We start from the raw sequence: 24,967 nt of genomic DNA, 5'->3' as shown, positions 1-24,967 counted from the left end.
AGTTACTTTTGGATCACGGATTCTTGCCCTCGTACTGTAAAGGCAATTGCAAATAGAGCTCCTTTCGAAGTTCTGAGCCTTGCTGGGTCGATTGCTGATGCTCTTCAAATATGAAAAAGATACAGAGCTATTTGACCGGAATAAGTGATTATGTAAGGTTATGTGAGTTTGTATTATGTCATGGTTACATCAAGGAGATATACTCATTTGAAAAACAGATTTATGAGGCAGAGTTGCTTTGCAACCTCCTTTTCGGCTTCGATTTCATAGGTTCAGTATCGGTATTAATCGTAGCTAGATCAGTTATTGTTAAGACAGGTGAACACTTCATAACTCTGAAGGTGCTATTACTCAGTTATTATTTCCTAGTTGTTGGGTATAAGATGAAAAAAGTATCAAGATAATTTTATTGCTTTACAAATAAAAATAGATACTTTAGTGATCAAATCAAATGCCTTTTATAATCCAAATATATGTTTATCATCATGTCTTTAGATACTCTAAAATTCTGTAATGCAAAATTTCAAAAGTAATGAAATAAAACACAAAAAAGGAATAGAACTTTTGACTAATTTCCCCCTATTTCTTGGACTTTGGGCTTCTAGCAACCTAAGACTGCGGCACCGGCTGTTCAACTTTTTTGGTGTTTTTTTTTAACCATTAATTTACCGACTTTAACTTGGCTAAGATCTCAAATACGAGTAGTAACAAATTAATAATCCAAGCACAAAGCACAGTTTCTATTCACTCTTTTCCAAAAAAATTTCCTTGTGTTTTTTAATACTCATTATGTCCCAAATTTAAGGCTACGTTTAGACTTCTAAATTCTCTTTAACACAATTTTTTATGTTATTTATTATTTTTCTATCATTAATACACTTTCAATTTTTATTCCGTAATAATATTAATATTAATTTAAATTTTTTTTGACGATACATAATGCTACAAAGCTAACATGATTGAGATTGAACAAATGAATGGATATAGAGCAAACGAAAGAATATGAGAATAAATATGATTTTGAATTCACTATCCATGTACTCTGCATTACTCATTCACTTAAGACTAGTGGAGTATGACTTTTGATATCCATACCTCCCCATTAGATCATTTACACTCGTTTCAACTAAGACGTATATGATGCAAAATTATGTACCCACGTGTCATCCCTTAAACGTCACCAAATATCATACTCTACACCTCTACAGTTACTGAATACCAAAGATGAAGACTTTGAAGAGGAAGAAAAGAAAAAGGAGAAACCTGAAAAAGAAGAAGAAAATGGGCACTAATTAAGGTCATCATTACTATCATCACTTAATATTACAAACAATTCTTGCTTTTCTTCTTCTCTCTCTCTTTTCCCCCATTGTTTGCTCCTTCCTTTCATCTTATTTTCTACCACCCACAAATCCCACAATGTCTCCACCACTCTCAACCTTCCCTTTTACTCTTCTCTCTCCTTCTTCTTCTTCTTTGTCTTTTGAATTTCAAACCTTAGCTTCTACAAATATTCAGCTGTCCTATATTTTATCCTATTTCTCTAATCTACCCCTATTTCATTTTCCCTTTTGAATATATTACAAAAAGATAAGGTCAGAAAACTATGGCAGCTTTTTTGTTCTCTTACATTTGGGTAATCAATCACTTATAATTGTTATTGAGGCTTTAATTTCTTTGAAATACTTGAAATGGGTAAAAGGGTATTTTTGTTTCACTTCTCTGCTTCATTCTTCATCATTCTTTCTCTTTTCTTCTCTTCAGGTGATTTTTCTCTGCTTTATTGGTCCACTTTTTGTTTTCATTGTTTTTAGCTATCTTTGTTTTCATCATTATTTGTTTTTACTTGGTCCTAAATTTGGAATTGCCTAGTCTTGTTTTGAGGTTATGCTATATCGTGGCAATTGACAATGATGTAGATGAAATTTGATTCATAAGCTAGTCCTTTGAAAATGCAAAGTCCTGTTTTCGTGAATTGTTGTACAGCCAGGTGGTCATTTAAGACAATGATATAGACGAGATTTGATTTTTAAGTTAGACGTGCATATACCATCGTACCTGATTCATGTTGGGTTTCTACAATTTTTTTGTTCATAGTTTGATTCATGTTGGGTTTGAGTTAAATTTGACTGGAAGAAACCCAGAAAGGTAAAAAAGAAAGTCTGTAAATAGTGTTTTCCTCTGTTTTTATTTTCTAGCTGAACTTAGGATTGAGAGGTGTAATTAATATTTTAGCTATTTTTTTTTTTTTTTGGGATAGTTTGTCGTATTATTAAGATTCTCATGGTCAGAAGTTGCATTTGATTTCCTAATTATTGTGGTCAAATATTCTAGTAATTGGCTAAACTAGGAAGTAAAGCATTTATCTGCTTTGTGATTCGATTTGTTGGTCATTTTTTATGTTATGTTTGTCATCATGTACACTAGAGAACTAAGCATTTGTTAAGTGTACGTCATCATAGAATTGGTCAATTGGTTTTGTACACCTTGTTTCGGTTTATTCGAGTTTAGGCTAAAGCATTTTTAGTCCAATTTTCGCCGAGGAACTCTTGACCAATCTCCGAGACTGGATCATTCGATCTAATCTCAAGTAATCCGAAAAGTGCTCCCCGTTTAATAGGAAAACCACTACATGTCCTTAGATGTACACATCATTTTTTAAAATTAATGAAACTATGATAGTTCAATCTCGAGGATAGATTTATCATTGCTTACGTTGTATATTCCTAAGAAAAAATATGTTAGTTTTCATGTTTTGTTTCCCACTTACTTTTGATCACATGGACTTCTTGAAGAATTTTAGGATTTATACCTGGAATGTACTTGTATAGCTGTACCTAATTGATGAACTGAAGAGTTTGTTCTATTGTACACATCAGAATATATTCTTATGTCATTTGTTATATATGTACCTTAAAGTGAGTTTCCAATCTGCTTCTCGATCTTCTTCCTCCCACCCTTTAGTAGACGCCGAAGTGTTACATTTATATACTTCATATCTAACTAAGGGCAGAATGATAATATTATTTAAACTTCAATTGATCACTTTAAATAAAACTTATTCTTTGAAGTGGGCATAGCGACAGAGGTTTTCATAATACAATATGATGCATTAGATAAATAGCCTACCTCTTTTCACCTATTGTTTCTTCCTTGATGTTTAGCAAAATCATCATAGATTGAACTTACAGTATATAAAGAAACACAGACATTACAGTTGTGTATGCCTTTCTTAGGGATTGAGAAAATCATGAAGTATATATTTAGTTTGCTGCATAATTCCAAGCATTTCATTTGCATATTTCTCATCAATAAAGGCTGTGATTTTACAAGTAAGGCACTATCTACTATCCTCTCATCAGTTTTTGTTTTTGGTTTGTCAGTTTCATGCGCTATAATATGGGGAGGAGTTGGACCTGGTGAGGTTCCTACTGAAGCAACTATCCAAAAGGACATCACATCCCCTCTTACAACTGTACCAACCATAAATTTCACAGGCGCGTCATCTGCTCCCGTATTGAATCCAAACTCAATCCCTGAAGACCCGCCTAAGTGGGTTCCATTTGCTACCCCAACCACATCCTCACCTGTTAACTCAGGTGCTAGCTGGTGTGTTGCCAGCCAAACTGCTGCTCGGTTAGCATTGCAGATGGCTTTAGACTATGCGTGTGGCCATGGTGGTGCTGATTGCACTGCAATTCAATCTGGCGGGAGTTGCTATTACCCAAATACACTCCATGATCACGCTTCTTATGCATTCAACACGTACTACCAGAAGAACCCAATTCCAAATAGCTGTAACTTTGGAGGGACTGCTGTTGTCACTAACACTAATCCAAGTATGATCAACAATTCTTTTTCTCCTATTTTCACTTGTGCTTTTCTTCTTTTGTGCAGCGTATATTTTGTTTGTTCTTTATGTCTGTTTTTTTTATTGATCTGGGACATGTTGAATATAATCTATGTGAAACTAATTGGGCTGTTCATGAAGTAGGATACACGTCAATCAGATTTCCCACAGAAAGTGCATTAGGCATATGTTGCAAATGGAGAAATAATGTGCAATTTTTATTTAGTAACACTAAAACATTGATGATTTCGTCTAGAAATGATTAAGTTATTTGTATTGTTAATACATTTTAGCTGTACAGAAAGTATATGATCATAGTGGGAATTCAATGAACCACGAGAAGGGAGAAGTTAACTAGTCATTTAAAGGAAAGGTTTACCCCAAGTTTCCTCGAGATTTCAACTTGAAAGGTTTCTAAAACAGGATCTGTGGCCTTCGAGACTTCATACTCATCATAGTTTATTGTGAATTGTGATGCAATGTGATTGCACTTAGTGAATAATGGTGCTGCAAAGTGCAAATTTGCTCTCCATGTGCCTGATTTTGACTTCCACTTATCTGAGACCTTAGCCACTAATTATTCTAATCACCCGTGGTACCTTTTAAGTACATTTTTAATAAAGCTGGATTAATTATAGACTCCGCTAACTTTCACTAGAGATAAAGTAGTAAACAACGTTACAACAGTCGGTTACTTTTGGCTAACTTTTGTATATGTTCATTAATTAAATTTACGAATGGAAACTTATCTTTATTGCATAAAATGTTACATCATTTCTGGATGCATTTCTCTGGAATCAAGATTGTTATTATTTCTTATGAATTGTTGTACTACCTTTAATAGTCAGACTTCATATTCGCTCTGTACTGATGTCACAATATACTTCTTGATCATATTTCAGGTACTGAAACATGCCAGTATCCCTCTACAAGGTGAAAATGCATATGTTTTAGTGTATTCTCTTTTCCTTGTTTTATTTTGTCCGAATCAGTTATTAACTGTAACTTGTTTCTATGAGTACAGCACGAGTTCATCTGTGCTAGACACAACAAATCAAAACGTCTCAACAGTTTTTGGCGTGGGACCACCTGGACCGTCTATTTCAGCAGCAGCCCTTGATAGCAAGGTTTCATATTATTCAAGATCCTTATGTTTCATGGTTCTTCTGCTAAGATATGGTCACTAGACATTGTTAATCGTAAAGGAGTAGTTCAAGAAGCTCGGTCACTGTTATCATTCTGTAGAAAATTTAGTTATGAAGATGTTTAGCCGTGTAGGATATGTTTTTCCTTGTATTAGCAATCTGAGGGGCAGCTATAATCGTGTAAGTCAGGTTATGTATTTACTTGTTTCCGGCTGAAGTGCGCTGTTTGATTCTTAGTCCTGTGAAAGCAGGGGCAGGGTGTAGGTTATAATTTTTGAGTTTATAACCACCATTTAGGTTGTGCTTTGTGCCTTTGTGGAATGTATTTATGTGGTAGCTTTGCTTGTAAGTTTGACTGATCAAGAACGAAACATTTTAACCAATTGTTGTAAAAAGGCACCAAAATTGAGTCATGCTAAATTGCTATTTCGGAAGATATGAGATGTGACTTGTAAATTATAAGATGAAATAAGGTGTTTTCTGTAAGTTTTTGCCTTAGAAGTTACAAGTACAGGTATAGAAAGAGTAGTGCAGATGAGACTAGGAGATGGAAGCACTCCTCTTGGGCCTTTGGTATCTAGAGATTAGGGATCGGATCATTGGAGGCCAGGTTTCGACTTTAATTACGCAAATTTTAAGGTGCACCATGGTGCACCTAGAAATAGATGCACCATACCTATACTTTTGAAAATTTAGTGAAAAAATATGAACAATTGCAAATTTTGAACATTTAGTAAAAAAAATCTGAACATCGCAAATTTTGAACATTTAGTAAAAAAAATCTGAACATTCGCAATGCATCACGTCTGTAATTTTGAACATTTAGTAAAAAAATCTGAACAATCGCAACGCACCACGTCTTTACTTTTGAATATTTAGTAAAAAAAATCTGAACAATCGCAATGCACCATGCCTATACTTTTGAACATTTAGTAAAAAAAAAAATCTGAACAATTGCAAATTTTGAACATTTAGTAAAAAAATCTGAACAATCACAAATTTTGAAATGTACTATATTAAATACAACACTATATAATAAACATCAATTTTTTGAAAGATATTTGTCTGACTCGTAATAATTCAATAGTTTTGTAATATAAACTGAACATTTACAGCACATAAAGTGAATTTTACTTTATAAAATATGAACATATAAACTTGCATGTTTATGTTCAGTTTTTGTGACGTGTTCATATTTTTTTACTAAATGTTCATTTTTTGTAAAGTGTTCAAATTTTTTTTACTAAATATTCAAAAGTGTAGAAGTGGTGTACTATTTCTAGGTGCACCATGGTCCATATAATAATTGTTGCTTTAATTAACACAGTTTCATTCAAAAGCTAGGGCCTTGGTCTAGGCCCATGATATCACCATCCAAAACAATAGAAGTAAAAAGGATGGTTGATTATTTAAAAAAGAATAGTACTTGTATATACGAAGTATTTTTAACAATGTGTGTTGGATATAGAGGTGTCAAAACTGAATCGACCCGAAAAAATCATCCGTTTTGAACTGTCACCGATTCGATTTGATTTGAGAAATTCAAGACTCAAACCCAATCTATAACTGAACTGAAATCAACCCGAATCCGATTTGACCCGATTTGAACTTAACCCGACACTGATTTGACCCAATATTGAACTCAACTCGAAACAGATTTGATCCGACTTGAACTCAAACCGAACAAGTTTGATCCGACCTAACTCAATTCGAACCGAAATTGACCCGAAAAATACCCGATTCAATCCAAACTGTTTTCGATCTGAACTGATATTAACCCGACCCGATTTTGATCAAGCTTAATTTTGACTTGACATGATTTCAAACCAACCATAATTTTAAACCCAATCTATTATTTACCTTTTTTTCTTTTACTTAAACATATATTAATGACACAATATGAAAAGATGACACATGAATGACTTAATATCGACCAAAAATAAAAAAAAAATAAAAAAATAAAAAAAAAACTCAATATTACTCCAATTTTAAAAATGTACTTATTTGAATATTAAATTTGGTCAACCCAAACAAAATTCAACCAAACACGAAAAGTATCATAATTAGAATTGACCGAATATTGAATCAACCTTAGTAAGCAAACCGAGCATAACATAACCAAAATCAACCGAACCGAAACCAACCCGATCCAAAGTCGACGCGAAGTTAATCCGGTCAAACCCATATTGAACCCGAGCCGAATTATCCGAACCGAATATGAACTGATCTGAAGTTGATCCGACCCAAACCTGATCTAGACCTGAAAGATCTTGACCTAAATTTGACCCAACCCGAAAGTGATCCGATCCGACTCGAGGTGGGTTAACAGGGTAATTTTGAACCGAATAGATCCGACCCGTCATGGATCAACCCAAACTTCATCCGGTTATCCGAATTGACACCTCTAGTTGGATATAGACATATACCCCCTTTGTCTTTATTTTTGCCTCATTGGACTTTACACGGTCTCTAAGACACGTTTTGCAACGTTTATAACTTTATTTTTATACGCGTAAAAATTATAAAAACTACTTCCTCCGTTTCTTTTTAGTTGACACGTTTCTTTAGTCATGTTTGCCAATGCACAAATTCAATCATTAATATCTTTAATTACCGATAAACAAAAATTATGAAAAGTTGATATTTTGAAAATATATATCGTGACGAATCTAACAAGATCTCACATGACTATATTTTTCATTATGTATAAAGCACAATACACGGTCAAAGGGGAGTGTGCGAATAGTGCTAAAATCAAAACGTGTTAACTAAAAAAAACGGAGGTAGTACTTGATATTAATAAAATACATAATGAGACGAATCCAATAAAACCCCTGACTTCTTATTAATTAATGAAAATTTATGGTCAAAATTTTTGAGATTTGACCCAATTATTTGCAATGGGACAAAAAAATAGGAATATAGGGAGTAGTATAGTATGGTGTTCTTGAAGAATGAATGGAGCATACGGCTAGCATGAAGCAGATGAATGTTGGTTGCTTAGCTTCTGGCTCGAAGGCATGCTGCATTAGATAAATGTTATGCTGTTGAAAGAAGTTTTATGTTTTGATTGTTAAGTCCTTGGGAAGGTCATTAGAAAAATGTTGTAGACTTTCAACACTATGAGTTGAGACTTTGAGAGCAAATATGTTGCAATTAGGGGTTTCTATTTCCAAATTGTTTGAAACAAATCGGACTTTATTTATCCTACTCTTTATAATAGTATAATCTCTCTGTTTCAGATTAGATGTAACAGGTTGACCTTTTTACTATTTATATGTCTTCTTTTGACTGTAAATTTTTACCTAACATATAAAAACAAATGTTAGGATATAATATTGTATATGTTTTCAGATGTATCGCAATGTATATTTTTAAAATATTACTCTTTGTAATTTTTACTCATTTATAATTAGAGATATCGATAGTCTAATTTGTGCTTTAACAAGTGTGTCAACCAAAGTATTGCAATTAACTTAAACGAGATGATGTATGTAAAAACTACAATATTTGATTCAGTCTCTTTTTCATATATAGTGTGCTCCAAAACAGAGCCTACCCAAATCCAACAACATATGATACCTTTCTTTATGTGTGATCCAACTTGAACAGTAGATGAATGTCGAATAATAATTAGAGTATGTAAAGTTTAAAATGAAAAGTGATGGTCACGCAAAGTAGCTTTGAAATAAATTTGTGCATGCATGAGATGAGAGTATGCAGCAGCAGCAAATGTGTGTGAAACATCAAATTTATGATGTCATTTCTTCCAGCTAAATTAAACAGATTTGTTTGTTCACTTTCTACACTGTTTCAACACCCACTAGCATTTGCATCAAATGATTGCTTGTTCTTCACCAAATTATTAACAGAAAATGTGTGACCACGGTAATTACAGTACATTTTACATATACTTTTTTTTTTTTTTTTTTTAATTTATTATGTACAGTATGTAGTCTATTATTAAGTGGAAAATAATTGAGGGGCTCTGAACATCATAAAGATTGTGGATCATAATTTAAAGTTTAATAATTAATAATATCAAACGATGTTTCATTCTAAGTTGTAAGTAGATGAGTATGTTTTTCGTTACGTATATATTCTTCTATCTGCTTAAGAAAGTGGGTAATATATATAAGAGATATAATAAATTATTGTGAATCACCCTTAGAATCTATATGAATAAGAACATGTAAGATATGTGAGATACCTGAAGATTGCAGTGTGAAAAGAGATGGTGAATTTTCGTATAGGGGTATTAAGTTGCGAGAGCTAAGTAATATACTGATCAAGTTGGGTGATTATCAATTGGTAGGATTTTTTAGAAGTTTAGAGTTCGAATAATGTTATTGAGGGTGTATGTTTAGAGGTATAGTTTTCCATGCTTTATTCCTTACTTTCAAGTGTCTGTCTGGTCTATAATGCCTGTAAATATTGGACTAAAACAACAATAAGGGTTGAGCTTTGGCTTATAATCCCTCTAATTTTCTTTCAAAAAAAAAAAGGGCTCATCTCATTACATTGCTCTCATCACTCACATGATCATTTTCTAGATTAATCCATACGTACAATAAATCATAACTTGAGTTTGTATTTTACTTTATTTGGTAATTCATATATACATTTGAGGTAACTATTTGACTATAATTAAGCTTTTCTCATGACTCATACTTTGTGTTATAATCACTCCAATAAACTTCTACAAGTGTACGGACGACGTCTACCGCAACAACACATACATACATACTAGAACACAGAAAGGTTTACAACAATACAAGAGTTAATGAATCACCAACTAAGGTTCGTATAATTTAAGCAATTCTAGCATGAATACTTTAGTGATAATTTGTGACATATAATTCAGAAGAAGACAGTGATTATCACAATTTATGTGTGAACCAACTACTTTCTTGTTTCTTCTCTATAAAGCTCACTACATCCATATATTGCATGCATGGCTCAAATTCAATTATACTTTATTAAAGTTATGCTAATATATTAATAAATTTTCCATCTCTCTTAATAAAAGGGAACAGAAAAAGATACATACTCTCATATTAGTTTAAGATTAAAAAGGTAACTGTTGCCTAATTAAGGATGGAATATCACATGACATAGTACTATGTAGTACATTGCTTTATTACATTGTCAACTGTGACAAACTATTCCTTCAAATTCAATTAGTTAGTCCATATATATTTATTACATCAACCAACTAGATTTGGAGTAAATGTATATCTATATTCTATAAAGTTGTATATAATTTCTTTTTTTTTTTTTTTTTTTTTGACTTGCAATAATTTTATAATATTCCACTTAGTCTAGGTATTATAATATTCTTGTTCATAAAATAGAGAAGAATTCATACAGCTATACAATTTACTGTCTAGACTCTAGTAATTGCATCGGCCCATTTTTTATTCTACGATTTCTACATCATGTGTTCATGCATGAATGCATTTAACTTGGGCACCTCGCTCCCATACTTCTAGGAAGGTTTGGTAGTATTACTATTAATTACAACATAAGAGATTTAATAGAAGTAAAAAGGTAAAATGTCACATGTCATACCGTCTTACTGATTGTTTTTAGTTGGACTTAGCTTGGACTAGTAATAAACTTTTTTAGTTTTTACCATTATATTTGATTTTTGTGTAACTTTTTCTTAATAATATGCAGATTCATTTTGAATGCTAGCTTATTTTATTTTTTATTTAGTTTTTAATATTTTTGTTCTATTTATTTTGATTTGATCAAATGGATCTTGCCAATATACTTTGTATATTTTTATTATATGCTAGAATTTTACAAAATAAAGCATTATGTAAGCTAGCCTTGAAAATCATATACAAGTATCTTCAAGACAAGATTCAAATTTATTAAATAATTTTGAGAATTCATCACAAATATTATTATATCACTAAATTTCTTTTGCATCTAGCATACATACAAACAATATTACAAGAAGCTATAGAGAAAATTAAAGTTTTATGAATGAAGTAGTGTACGTACTTCGTACAATGTCAACCTACACATATATGATACATTTCTTTCATATCCATCCCTCTTACATTTAGAACAATAATGTGGTCACAACACTATAAGTTTTGTACCAAAATATCTATATATTGATCGACATATACATATATGATATATGATACTTTTCTTTCATATCCATCCCTCTTACATTCAGAACAATGTGGTCACAACACTAAAGTTTTGTACAAAAAATATCTAATATATTGATCGATATATACACCTACATTTGTAGTACTCGAATAGATTCGAATGAATTAAGACTTATAATACCTTATCAACAACACCCAACATTGGCTTAAATTAAAATGTATATCACGTGTCATATTGTCTTACAAAATGTATTTAGTTAAATAGCCTAAACTTTGGAAAAGGGCTACATAAAACATTACCCTAAACTTTTGAAAATGATATACATACTCTTTAGGGCTACATATAATTTTATAAAGAGCCAAAATGGAAAAAAAATAAACAAATGAAAATATTATTAATTGCACTGATTTGCGCATGATTTTATCATGTATTTCGAAATTAATACCAAATTAGAAAAGATCTTAAATGCTAATTCATAGCCATAGCCCTAACCCTAGCCCTAAGTAGAGCTTCATATAACATTACCCTTAAACTTTTTACCATTATGTTTAATTTTTTGTGTAATATTTTTTTTGTATTTTTTTTTTTTGTATTTTTTTTGTAACATGTAGTTTATTTGAAATGCTAACTTTATTTTTATCTAGTTTTGTAATATTTTTGTTCTGCTATTTATTTTGATTTGATCAAATGGACCTTGTCAATATACATTGTATATTTTTTATTATTATATGCAAGAATTTTTACAAAAGCATTATACATGTAAGCTAGCCTTAAAATCATATATACTAGTACAAGTATCTTCTAACTTCTAAGTTAAGATTCAAATTTATTAAATAATGTCGATAAATCACAAATATTCTTATCACCAAGGGTATATGCTCTACTCACCTAATTTTCATTTATCTAAACTTATCTTATTTTTCTGAAATTACCTAAATTTATCATAATTTTATAAAACTTATATTAGTTGCAATTTGTACTTGGTAACTCTTTTTAGAACTTATTTTTCCTAAACTGAACTTATTAGAACTTATTGCACCTAAATAAGTGAAAATAAGGTGAACATGATAGGCCCTAAAACCTCTTCATCATTGCATCTAGCATACATACAAACAAACAATCAATTAATCAATCAAAGCCTTAATCCCATAAATGGGATCGGCTACATGAACCAAAAGTGATTATTCCGCATAGTCATCCACAAAAATCTTCTCATCCATCCTTTACGATGAAATGCCTTATTTTCAGATCATGCAAATTCATATGCTTCATATCCTTCCTAACTCATTCCAATCAAATCATTTCGGTCTCCCTCTACCTCACCTAACCTCTCCATGAACTTATAAGAAAGATAGAGAGAAAAGTTGTAAAAATGTAATGTACGTACCTACGTATGTAACAATGTCAATTTCCACGTATACAACACTTTTCTTTCATATCCCTTTTACAATTAGAACAATGGGGTCACAATTCCAAACTTTAGTGCCAAAATATCTAAATATTGATCGATCTATACCAACATTTGTAGTACTCGTATGAATTAAGACCTATAATACCTTATCAACAACACCCAACTTAAAATCATGACAACAACACGGTTAGTTGGTAATAATAAGTGAAAGATAGCGTAGACTTTTAGTAGGATGGCCTCGGAAATACAGCCGCGCCGGTGGTATATTGAATTTTGTAGTCAGCTCCTTTCTCACACGCAAACTAACACAAGCATGTCAACGGGTGCAAGTCTTTATCATCTCTACACCTCTCTTTATTATGTTGCCTCCACTTGGTATCACCTATAACACACATTCCAAGGATAACATTATTTCTTCACGCTATTTTGTCATTAAATTTACTCTCTCCGTCCAATAATACTCTATTTGTCTTCACAAAAATTCTTCGTGTTTGAATTTATTTTTGGACGGTGGTAAGCATCATACAAAATATAACGAATTGAAGTCAAATCAACACGTTACAAAAATTATTCATGTTTCGGTTTTATGTTTGGACAATGTTAGAAGACCAACTCAACGATGTAGCATGCCCCCCCTACCCAGCGTTTAATATTCCACTTTGTAAGGAGGGGTGAATGAGATTCGAACTCGTGACCTTTATGCCACGCTGGATTTGATATCATGTTAGAAGACCAACTCAACCAAAAGCTTAACCTGATGGTTGAATCCCGTAAATGTGTTTTATACTTTATCAAACGATTATCGTCATGCTGAATAAAATTCAAATCAGGAAAAACGTTACAAAGATTATTCATGTTTGGATTTTATGTTTGGACGATGATCATCATGCAAAATAGAAGTCAAATTAGGAAGAACGACTTTCAAAAATGGAGATCAAATATGTGATCATTCGCTAAGTTTGTTTAATTTTATTCGAAAAAAAATGTAAGCTCGTGACAACTAATTCAAGTCATAAGAACCACTCCATTAATTTTTTAAAAATGAACCTTTGCGGCTCTTTTCATGATCTCAATTATACTTCTTCCACGAGGAATGGCAATTCCTGACAATATGATCCTACAATTTTGACAGAATTTATATGCAAATCTACGCGTATCACACATAAAACTCTGATCTTATGCAAACTACTATTTTGCCAACTTATATACTTCATATTTGTGGTGTTGCAACATTGCATGTTATCACACTGCATTATTTTTTGATACTATATATGATCATATGAGTAATAATGTTATATAGGAAATTGAAGAACACTTCGTCTTATAGTGTTTGCATGTTACTTTTTTTTGGAATGTACCAAATTATTCTTATGATTCTTTGTTTCATCAAATAATGTAGTGGGGTATACATCTTTATTTTTAGTAAATTCATCTCATTGTTTCATCAAATAATGTTTATCATAGTTGAAAGCATCATGAATTCATCATACAATCGATTCTTGTTAGTTATTACCTTCTAGAAGGGTAAGGTAGAGCCGAAGAGAAGTTCACACAAAATTAGATGCTTATTAGGCCAAAAGAACTATGCCATATATTAGAAGGATTATTATCATACAACTTGTTTGGGTCCAATTTAGTCCAATTGGGCCTAGGCATTAAATGATCCAATTAAAAGTCCAAGGTCAAGGTTCATCTCTCCAATTGTGCTAAAGTCAAAGATCAGTCCTCAAGGCAAGCCAATTGGGCTAAGGCCCAAATTCTCCATATATGCAAAGGTATAAAAGCCATCAATATTACATTTGTACATTCATTCAAGCAAAGCCTCAAGCAATTAATTCTCTTGCATAGTGTTCTCTTTCTACACACTGTACCGACTTTAGCATCGGAGGGGCCTTCCTCGGCAACACCTCCGAGGCTAGTTTACGTGTGTTTACTGTGCAGGAAACCTTCGGCCCAACATTACTTGGATCGAATCTAGTCTTCTCCACTTCATCGGACCTTCGATAAGGTCCCATTGTTTTCACCCGAAACACAACTTAAGCAAACCATATATGAACTCGATTGAACGTTCTAAGCAAATCCTTGACTAGGATTCAGTATAATCGCCACTACAGAGTTTTAGTAATCGGGTTATTTTGATTTATTTTTTTTAAAAAAAATATATATATATGTAAGGCAATTTATAACCAAGATTTCCATGTTGTCAATTGGTGACAAGAATAAATACATTATCTAGCTAACAAGATGCCGCATCTATAAGCCTTCACATATAATATACTCGTAATGTTTAATGGCTCCTTCATATAATAAGTTTGATATGTGGAATACACCAAGAGGATAAAAGCACAAAAACCTCCATTTAAACGGAGGAGTTTTTTTTTTGCAATTTTCGCCTTTCTTTTTGGAATATTATATTTTTGTCTTTCTTAAAATACAACACTATATAACAGTAATAACACTGAATCGAAATAAAAAATTCTAAAGGGAGTGTTGTAAATTAAAGAAACTAATCCCTCCTATTCAACGATGCTTTTTAACACTCGGATTTTTACGTTTTTTAACTTATAGTTATATAATCATTCATACATGTATTATAATATTATTACACTTTAATTTTAAAAATTCCCATATGCCAAGATTACTTTGCCTAGATTAGTTTATATTATCAATCTTATGATAAATATCCATAGCCTTTAGAATTAATTTAAGTAGCTAGCGTTACCCAAAAACCCCTTAAAACAACAAAAGGTAAACATTGAAGAAAAGAGATTTTAAAACGCAATTAATGCATGCGGTGTGGCTAACCAAATGTTGCATTTTTTCAGTCAACTTGAGTTTTTATTCTCTATAAATTGTCTTCCTTACCATATCCCTCGTTAGTTTCCTTCTCACACATCACACAATAATCTCTCTCTTCACTTTCTCTCTCTAAAATTCACTTCTAAGAATTTTGAAAAACACAACAACAACAAAACAACTCAACAACCATGTTGTTCCCAGCAGTTGTTTCTAGAGTTGTAGAATGGCTTGTTTATCAACTCTTTGGCAACTCTTGTTTTCCCGTTGCTAGAAAAATCAGAAACTATAGTTTCCATCTTTTGAAAAACCCGTCTTTTAAGTCCACAATCCACCAACACCAACAACAACCATCTTTAGCGTCGTACCAAAGTTTATCGAAACACTTAAATAAAATAATGGACCGACATTTTAATACTATGGTTTGTGATTTTAATGGAACATTATTAAGATCACAATCTTTCTTCCCATTTTTCATGTTGGTTGCTTTTGAAGGTGGTAGTTTAATAAGATCATTTCTTTTGCTCTTATCATACCCCTTTACTTATTTTTTAGACTATGATTTTCAACTTAGGGTTATGATTTTTATAACATTTTGTGGGCTTAAGGTAAAAAATATGGCTTGTGTTGAAAGGACCGTTTTACCCAAATTTTACCTTGAGGAGGTAAATTATCATGTTTATCAAGCTTTAACTAGGACAAATTATAAGGTTATTTTTACACGTGTCCCAAGGGTAATGGTTGAAGGGTTTCTTAAGGATTATTTGAAGGTTGATCAAGTTTTTGGGACTGAGTTAAACGTAATTGGAAATTACTATTCTGGCCTTTTATCAGATGAAGGTTTGCTTGTTAAGTATAGGTCAATTAAGGAATGTTTTTCAGATGAAAGACCTGATTTTTGCATTGGAAATTCAACCTTTCTTGATCACTTCTTCATGCAATTTTGCAAGGTAAATATTTATTTACTTACTTTCTTTTTTTTAAAAATTAATTTATGCATCAATTATCTTTATTTATTGATAATTTGTTTAATTTTTTAATATTTTTGTATGTATGTTTGTTTTTAAGAATACATATTTAGGAAAAACAAACCATAGATAGTATAGTCAAAGTTAGGTAATGTCACAGTACAAGTACAAAACAAACAACAACAATTGTAGTGATTGCTAATTAAAGTAGGTGTCCTTATAGTAACATCAATAATGCATGAAAACAAAAAGAGAAATGAGTTAATTCACTACATTATTTATGCTTCTTGGATTTTCCAATTATTTAATTTATTAATATTATAAATAATATAGTACTAAATTTTGATTTTCCCTAACCTTAAAAATAAGAGAAAAATAAATAAAGTTGTTTATTTTAAGGTTTTATTATGTATCTACTTTATTTTTGTGTCTACTCCATTCATATCGTTGTAAATGTGATGTGATACTTACCAAATAATTAGTTTAACTCGTCAAAATAAAATTAAGAATAATTACTTTACTCTTTTTACTTAAAATACATGGAACAATCTTTGTGCTAGAGATCTTTCATGTAATTTATAAGATTTATATTATAGCTAGTCATGCATGCCACTGAGTTTTTATGAGTTTCCTATGTATTTTTCATTTTTACCCCTATTTACAATAAATAAGCATCAAAAGGCCACTCTTTACTTACGAGGCGGTATAGTAATAAATTTAAATTATCATTATTATATATGTTGTGTTGGTGTTCAATTGTTCATGAGGCAACAAATCATGCATCTAGTAATTCAGGCTCTTGACATGTTTCATGATTTCAGTTTTGACCAAGAAAAGAAATAATAATTGATTTAAAAGAAGATAAATATCATTGTCACACACATAGCATTTAATGATATCATAAATATATATAGTGTATGATAAATATTATAGTAATGTAATTAGATTTTTAAACTTATGTTGCAGGAAGCATATGTTGTGGACCTACAAGAAGATGACAAAATCTGCAAAAATGAGGAAGTAACATCATCAAAAATACTGCCAAGGGACAAATATCCTAAGCCCTTAATATTTCATGATGGAAGATTAGCTTTTCTTCCTACACCATCAGCTACTTTTTGCATGTTCATGTGGCTTCCCTTAGGGATTCTTCTTGCCATTTTTAGGGTTGTTGTGGGTGTTTACTTGCCTTTTAAGCTGTCCAATCTATTAGGGCAATTAAGCGGCATACGCCTACGAATCAAGGGAACATCCCTTAATTTAAACCCTAGTGACGGCCACAAAGGTGTCCTATACGTGTGCACGCATAGGACACTTTTGGACCCTGTCATCCTTAGTGTGTGTCTTAAGAAACCCTTGACTGCGGTCACTTATAGTCTGAGTAAAACATCAGAAATCATCGCACCGATTAAAACCGTCCGGTTAACACGTGATCGGAAAATTGATGGCGAAACAATGGAGAGGCTCTTAAGTGAAGGTGACCTAGTGGTGTGCCCCGAGGGAACCACATGTAGGGAACCCTACTTGTTACGATTTAGCTCATTGTTCGCAGAATTAGCAGATGATATTGTACCGGTCGCCTTAGAGACAAAGGTGACCATGTTCTATGGGACGACCGCGAGTGGGCTAAAATGTTTGGACCCAATATTCTTTTTAATGAACCCAAGTCCTATTTACTACCTAGATGTGCTAGGGAAGGTGCCAAAAGAAATGACTTGTGCTGGTGGCAAATCATGTTTTGAAGTGGCTAACAATTTGCAAAGACAATTGGCTAATGCCTTGGATTTCGAGTGTACATCCCTTACTAGGAAGGACAAGTACTTAATGTTGGCTGGAAATGAAGGAAATGTCGGTCCATGATCGTTTAGTATTTCTTTATTTTTATTTCGATGTTTATCCAATTTTTGGATGAATTTTAGGATATTAGAAATATTAGTTATTATAAATAGTAGGAGAATTTTTTTTTTTTTTTTTTTTTCCTCCTTTGGATCATGTGTGTATCCCAACCTCATTTTTTTTTTGGCTATATTCCAATGTACTAACACAGACGAAAATGCACTATTATTATTGTAGTAGGTGGGATTTTATTATTTGGATGTGTAATATTCTTTTATTTAATATATTTTAATTTCATAATGGAGTATTTTATGTCAAAGAATTGACTTATAACTGTAAGTGAACAGACAGTTTTATCATAAAGTTCTTATTCTTCTCGATGTAATGCTGTTTCCATTCTCAATACTCAGTCATCTCATTATATATTAATTAATTATTATTTTTTGATATTAGGTTAGAATACTTGGTAAATATAAAGTACTTTTTTTTCGTTTTTTTTTTTTTGGTGTTTAGAGAGCCACAAGAATGGGGGTGAGAATCAATCTCAGGATCTCTTGAAACCGGGAGGAAAGCTCTAACCACTTGAGCTATCCCTCACTCTCAATCCGTAAAAATTTATTTGAATCAGTAAAAACATGATTTAACAATAAATTTTTTTAAAAAATACGTATGCACTAATGAATTAGTAAGGAAATTAATTTAAGTGAAAATAAATATTGATAAGTTTTCAAAAAAGAAATGAAACAATTAGTTTTCTTTTATTCACTTTTTCATTTTTTGTATTTCTATTAAAAAAAAAATAACTTATCAAATGCAGAAACAATACTACATTAGGTCCAAAATGACTTGGTGTGAGTTTGAGAGGTCTGGTCTAAATCCAATCCTAGCATTATTGTCTAGTCTCCAAGTCTTGAATTTCAAATTTCAATAATCATTCCGATCTAATTTTGTCCAGTTCACCAATGAACACCTTAGTTTGAGGACTCATTGTGTACGGATTTTTTTTTCTTCTTTAATTTAAGTGAATGCCTAGCTAAGTAGCTATTCAATGTAATTTAAAAAACCACAAAAACACCAAAGATGAAACTTTTCGAATATTGTAATTTCAAATGCTAAGTCATCCCCATAAACGTAAAAAAGGATTTAGTCATGAATTTACGTATAATTGTTGATTTCATGTAATGAGTCCAAGCTGTTCTAACTTTAATTTCGTGTAGTACTAACATTTAAGCTAGTGTAGTGTGTACCCAAGAGAAATTATATTGAGTCAATTATCTTTATTATCAGGAGATAAACTGTGGCTTATTGGGCTAGGCACATAATTAGTTAAGAAAGCCAATAAGCATGCAACAATCTTAATTAATGGGCTTCAGTAAGACAGCCATTTGGTGATTTTATTGAAATTAATTAAACATTATACAAACTTTGCTCTTTATTGTTCTATTGCCCCACCTAACTCTGATACTCTATTATTCATATACACTGATACTAATGAAGTTTTCCTGTTACGTTGTTTTGCCGCATTCTTTTCATCTATCTTCTGGATACAAATTAATTGTGTTTTTTAATCTTCAATTAAAAAAAAAAGAAAAAAGAAATGGTTATAGAACTCCATTCTGTTTTGTTGTACTTAATGAGTTGACTTTTGTTTGTTATGATGGGTTGACTTTCACATCTTTTATTTCGGAGGAGTATGTTTTTTCTTAAGAGAATGTCGTCAAAATAATCTAGGTAAAGTAGGTGAATAGTGCAATAATAAAAAAAAACAAGCAACTTAAAAAGGATTTTTTTACCAAAATGAGCTAATTTGGCAAAATATTTACCAAATTGGTCTCGTGGCAAAAGTATTTCCCAAACTAAGCTTTTGGGGTGAAACGCTGTCTCGAACAACGTTTTACACCCAGATTTTTTTAAAAAAAATTCAAGAAGTAAAACGCTGTCTCAGACAGCGTTTTACCTTGTTTGACTTTTTTTGGCCAAACTTCGTATTTCATAATTTATTTAAAAAAAAACCCCAATACTGTAAAACGCTGTCGGTACAGGAATAAAACACAGCCTGAAACAGCGTTTTATTTCTGAACAATAAACGCTGCCTGAGGCAGCGTTTCTTGCGGGGCATAAACCCAGTTTCTGGGCGTTTTTCACATTCTCACAACCAAATTTTACACTCTTTCTCTCACTAAAGCAACCCTCATTCTCACAAACACCGAAACCACCTCCGCTGCCGCCGCCCCTTCCGCCGCCGCCCCTGCAACTCTCATTCTCACTCTCTCACTCACTCACTCACTCACTCTCTAATTCCAAGTAAACCCTAAATTGGTAGTATAATTTTACATTGAATATTTGGTAGTTTTTGTATGTTGTAGCAAAATGTGATGTAGATTGTATTAATTTGTTGCTAATTAGTAATGAAAATGTGAGAAATTGTTGATAATTGTTGATGATAATATAGTACATTATTGAAGAACAATGTAGACGAAATTGTTGATTGCAATGTGATAGTTGGTGATGAAAATAGTTTGTTGATAGTTGTATGCAGTACTAAGAGTTAATGAAATTGGTGATGAAAATGTTGATAGTGAGAATGGGCTTGTCTCGTTGTTGTCATATTAGCTAAACATGTAGGTTCTTGAAATTTGATATAACTTTCCATTATCAAAGCTATGTATGCTGTGCATTGTTAAATTAGGGGTTTTTTACGTTGTTTTAGCATTCGATTATCCTTAAATGTGTTATGGTTGTTATGTAAAATATGGCTACACAAAATGTAGTGTTGTTATGCCGGTGGGGAGGTGAAATTATGTGCGATGGATCAAATGTTGAGTACAGTGGAGGGAATATGGAACTTATAACAATTGAACCGAACATGACTGTGAATGATCTGATGAATGAGGTTCACGGTAGTATTGGCTCAAACCCAATGAATGTTGAACTGAACCTTAAAATGAGGTGTGAGACTGGCCATGGGGTTCAAGTGTTACCTGTCTCCATAAACAAACATTTAAAAGCTTTGAGAAGCATTGTTGCAATGAAGGTTGTTCCCAATGAGATATATGTAGAAACGGTGCCTATATGTACCCAACAAAGTACTTGGGCAGAACAACATCCTACATATGTCTCTGATTACAACACCGCTTCCTTCCAAGGCCCCTCAATCCACATTCCATCGAATGAATATGGGATGGGAACGTTCAGTCGCTTGCTGCATGACGATCAATTTCATATGCCGTTTAGTCCTCATATAGCATAACCTGCACATGCGGGGGGCTGTGTGACAATGTTCGGCCAATCCGGTCCTTCGACATCACACACCGTGGCTCCATCACCGATGCGAGATGAGGTGCAAGCATCACCGTATCAAGAAGAGCCAAGTAATTTTGATAATATTGTGAATAACGAATTATCGGTGTACGATGTGTATGCGAATACAGATGATGAGGACGATAATGGGGAGGAGGATGATGGACTTGATGACATGGATCTTGAAGCCAGGTAGATGGAAATCGATGAGCCCTTGGTTAGAACTGCAGTACCCTGGTTTAGTCAGATAAATGAGAATTATGAAGTTGATGAGTATTGGGCCGCTTCGGGTAGTCATACATCATTTGTTCCAGGGGGAGAATCGAGAAGGGAATGTACTTTGACAGTAAGAAAACGCTTCAAGAAATGGTGAAGATGTATTCTATACAGAAAAATCAATTCTACACCACAGTGACCTCAAATGAGAGTGTCCTTCATCTGCGTTGCAAGAAGAAATGTGGATGGTCTCTAAGGGGTACCAGGACAAGTGAGCACTTGCGTGGCTTCACCATAGTCACATACAAAGGCCCGCACCGGGAGAACTGTGTTACCGAAGTACTATGTACTGATCACCGACACTTGGATTCGTCCATAATATCTGAGTATGTGAAGTCCTTTGTGCAGAAAGATCCGACTCTAAAAGTTGAATTCATACAGGAACTCATCTCTAAGCAATTCCATTTTTAAGTTCCGTATAAACGAGCATGGTATGCCAAGGACAAAGCCATCACTCAAATTTTTGGGGATTGGGAGAGTTCTTATAGCAGACTTCCTCAGTTCATGCAAGCAGTGCAACAGTCAAACTAGGGAACCGTGGTCATATGGAAACACAAAACTCTAGTGGAGGGTATGTATACCAGCAACATGGAAGTGTTTGAACGACTGTTTTGGGCATTTGGTCCTTGTATCGATGGTTTCAAACATTGTATGCCTGTTATCTGTATCGATGGGACACACTTGTACGGGAAGTACAAAGGAACACTTTTAATTGCTACAAGTGTGGATGCAAACTTTCAAGTATTTCCACTAGCTTTTGCGTTGGTTGAGGGGGAAAACATTTCCAGCTGGTCTTGGTTTATGAGCTGCCTTCGGGAAAGAGTTACGCAACGAGATGGCTTATGTGTTATATCTGATCGACATGCAGGGATCATTGCAGCAATGAATGATCCTAACATTGGATTCACTCAGCCCAGAGCCTATCACAGGTTTTGTGTTCGTCACTTGGCTTCAAACTTGAAATCTCACGTGCGAAGCACAATCACGAGAGATACGTTCAAGGCTATTGCGTACCAAAGGCAAGAAAGAAAACTGCAAGATGATTTGTATTCGATTGGTCAGGCATGTACCAAATCGTCACAATATATTGCCCAAGTGTCGTTTCCTATGTGGTCTTTGTTTCACGACGCTGGTCGCAGACATGGGATATGTACAACAAACTTCTCTGAGACATTTAACAATGTTTTGAAAGGTGCTCGGTTCATGCTAGTTATGTCCCTTGTTGAGTTAACTTTTCACAGAGTTAACAGGTACTTCACCTTGAGAAGAGAATCTGCTGAATCCAGCGCCGAACATGGACTTACATATCCCCCAAAGGTCACTTCTATTTTGGAAAAGAACACAACAAAAGAAAGATACCACAAGGTGGATCCCTATAACCGTCGGCTGCACATTTACCAAGTGACGACACATAGGTGGGAGCGAGTTGGTAGAAAGGGAGACCATAGACACACTGTCAACTTCCAGTTGAGAACCTGTACATGCAACAAACCCCTAATATTCCACATTCCATGCTCTCATGTTCTAGCAGTGTGTGCGACTTATTCACTGTCAGAGAGGCCGTGGGTGGACCCTTTCCTGCAATCGGATGCGTATATGAACACGTATGCACCACAGTTCTGGCCTATTCCATGTCAGACCACTTGGACACAGTACACATGACCTAGACTCATCCCGGACGGCAGCATGGTAAGAGGAAAAGGTCGGCCAAAGTCAAAGCGCATACGCAATGAAATGGATGAGAGTAGCCGACCTAGGACTAAATGCAGCCGCTGTCACCAACAAGGTCACAACCGCAAAACGTGCCCAGCTAGATCAACCGAAACATAAGCTTGTAATAGTTTTTAGCTGTAGTAGTAGAACAGTAGATTCATGTAGAAGATGATTGTTGACGTTATGTAACATTTGTAACGCTTGGATCATGTGTAAGTTAAATTTCAGTTTGGTGACCTATTTTTCGACTTTGCCTTTTACCTGTGTTAGTCATGTCAATTTCATAATATAGTAATTCTGTTTTTTAATTGGTTTGGTCATATTGTTTTAAATGAACAGATATCATGGCCGGACACGACCGGATACCTGGAGCACTTGACCCTTCTGTCCTTACACTGCAGGATAGTCATTGGAGTGTTGACATATGGGAGCAGATGGTAATTTCTCACGTGCCATTTCGTGTACAGATTTGTCTTGTTTTGATGTATACTTGACCCTTATTTACGGTTTTTACATAAATTACCAGGTGGACATAGCGGAAATGTTGGGGTGCAAGCACTTGAGGTCCGGCTGGGCAGTCCATCCACGCGTTCTTCAATACGTCGACTGGGCTGGCTTCGGTGGTATTCATCGCGTGGGCTACAGAGAAATAGATTGAGGGCTTATCACTGCATTAGCTGAGAGATGGAGACAGGAAACACACTCCTTCCATCTTCCTGTGGGGGAGGCGACTGTCACGCTGCGGGACGTCGCGATACTCACACGTTTTCCCATACATGGGAATGCGGTGACAGGGGGTGTGGTGGTTGACCCCGCAGGTTTAGTAGGTCGGGTTTTAGGGGTTCAGCCAGAGCCAAACGAGATCAGGGGCAGCGCGCTGAGGATCGGTTGGCTACCCGACACTTTTGGACATTTACCTCAGGACGCTGACGACGCCACAGTGCAGAGATACGCCCGAGCTTACTTGTTCCTGCTCATCTCGGGCGTGCTCTTTGGAAATAAGAGCGGAAGCCATCTTCAGATTATTTGCCTGCAGCTGTTAGACCACGACTGGGATGAGATCCGTGGATACAGTTGGGGTAGTGCTTGTTTGGCGGTCTTGTATCGCCATCTGTGTAGAGCATCACAGCGTGGAGCACAGCTGATCGTAGGTCCTTTGGTTGTGCTACAGGTAAACCTCATCATTATCCTTAAGCCTAGTTTGATAATGACTTGACGTTATTTATGCTTTACCTTTTTATTTTATTTTTAAAACAGCTATGGGCTTGGGAGCACATCCATGTAGGGAGACCAGGTAGGCCTGTTGTACACCGTCCGGGGCAGCTGGACCAGGACGATCAGTACGCAGCATACGATGCTCCCCCGCTCCCTGAACCCGATCAGGCATACGGTTGTAGGTTCGTAACATTACACTTGTGTTGCCGCATTTTGTTATAATTAGCTAGTACAACTTCTTAAATAATTTGTTGCCACAGGTGGGTGGTTCCCAGACTGACACATGCGCATACAGCGAGAGGTCTTCTCTACTACCGTGACGCCCTCG

The 24,967-nt window shown here is 34.1% G+C and overlaps 2 protein-coding genes across 2 annotated transcripts; both read left to right on the top strand.

Annotated features, from left to right (window-relative positions):
* The first annotated feature begins 1,009 nt into the window (after positions 1 to 1,009).
* On the top strand, positions 1,010 to 5,415 carry LOC110691784 (glucan endo-1,3-beta-glucosidase 12-like). Its single transcript, XM_021868732.1, has 4 exons — positions 1,010 to 1,764; positions 3,384 to 3,839; positions 4,753 to 4,783; positions 4,875 to 5,415. The coding sequence occupies exons 1-4, from the start codon at positions 1,692 to 1,694 to the stop codon at positions 5,035 to 5,037; spliced, it is 723 nt and encodes a 240-aa protein (XP_021724424.1). The 5' UTR covers positions 1,010 to 1,691; the 3' UTR covers positions 5,038 to 5,415.
* A 9,935-nt stretch (positions 5,416 to 15,350) lies between these two features.
* LOC110691783 (glycerol-3-phosphate acyltransferase 1-like) lies at positions 15,351 to 18,577 on the top strand. Its single transcript, XM_021868731.1, has 2 exons — positions 15,351 to 16,281; positions 17,266 to 18,577. The coding sequence occupies exons 1-2, from the start codon at positions 15,523 to 15,525 to the stop codon at positions 18,157 to 18,159; spliced, it is 1,653 nt and encodes a 550-aa protein (XP_021724423.1). The 5' UTR covers positions 15,351 to 15,522; the 3' UTR covers positions 18,160 to 18,577.
* The last annotated feature ends 6,390 nt before the right edge of the window (positions 18,578 to 24,967 follow it).

The sequence above is a fragment of the Chenopodium quinoa genome, unplaced genomic scaffold, assembly GCF_001683475.1.
Source record: "Chenopodium quinoa cultivar QQ74 unplaced genomic scaffold, ASM168347v1, whole genome shotgun sequence".
NCBI lineage: Eukaryota > Viridiplantae > Streptophyta > Magnoliopsida > Caryophyllales > Amaranthaceae > Chenopodium > Chenopodium quinoa.
Note: the sequence above shows the minus strand (reverse complement) of the source record. Positions and strands in the feature narration are given on the sequence as shown.

Bases quoted from the DNA above. Each gene is read 5' to 3' on its own strand.
- LOC110691783 (XM_021868731.1), top strand. From the start codon at position 15,523: ATGTTGTTCCCAGCAGTTGTTTCTAGAGTTGTAGAATGGCTTGTTTAT. The intron at 16,282-17,265 runs GTAAATATTTAT...CTTATGTTGCAG, and splicing joins TCTTCATGCAATTTTGCAAG to GAAGCATATGTTGTGGACCT.
- LOC110691784 (XM_021868732.1), top strand. From the start codon at position 1,692: ATGGGTAAAAGGGTATTTTTGTTTCACTTCTCTGCTTCATTCTTCATC. The intron at 1,765-3,383 runs GTGATTTTTCTC...TTGGTTTGTCAG, and splicing joins TTCTCTTTTCTTCTCTTCAG to TTTCATGCGCTATAATATGG. The intron at 4,784-4,874 runs GTGAAAATGCAT...CTATGAGTACAG, and splicing joins TGCCAGTATCCCTCTACAAG to CACGAGTTCATCTGTGCTAG.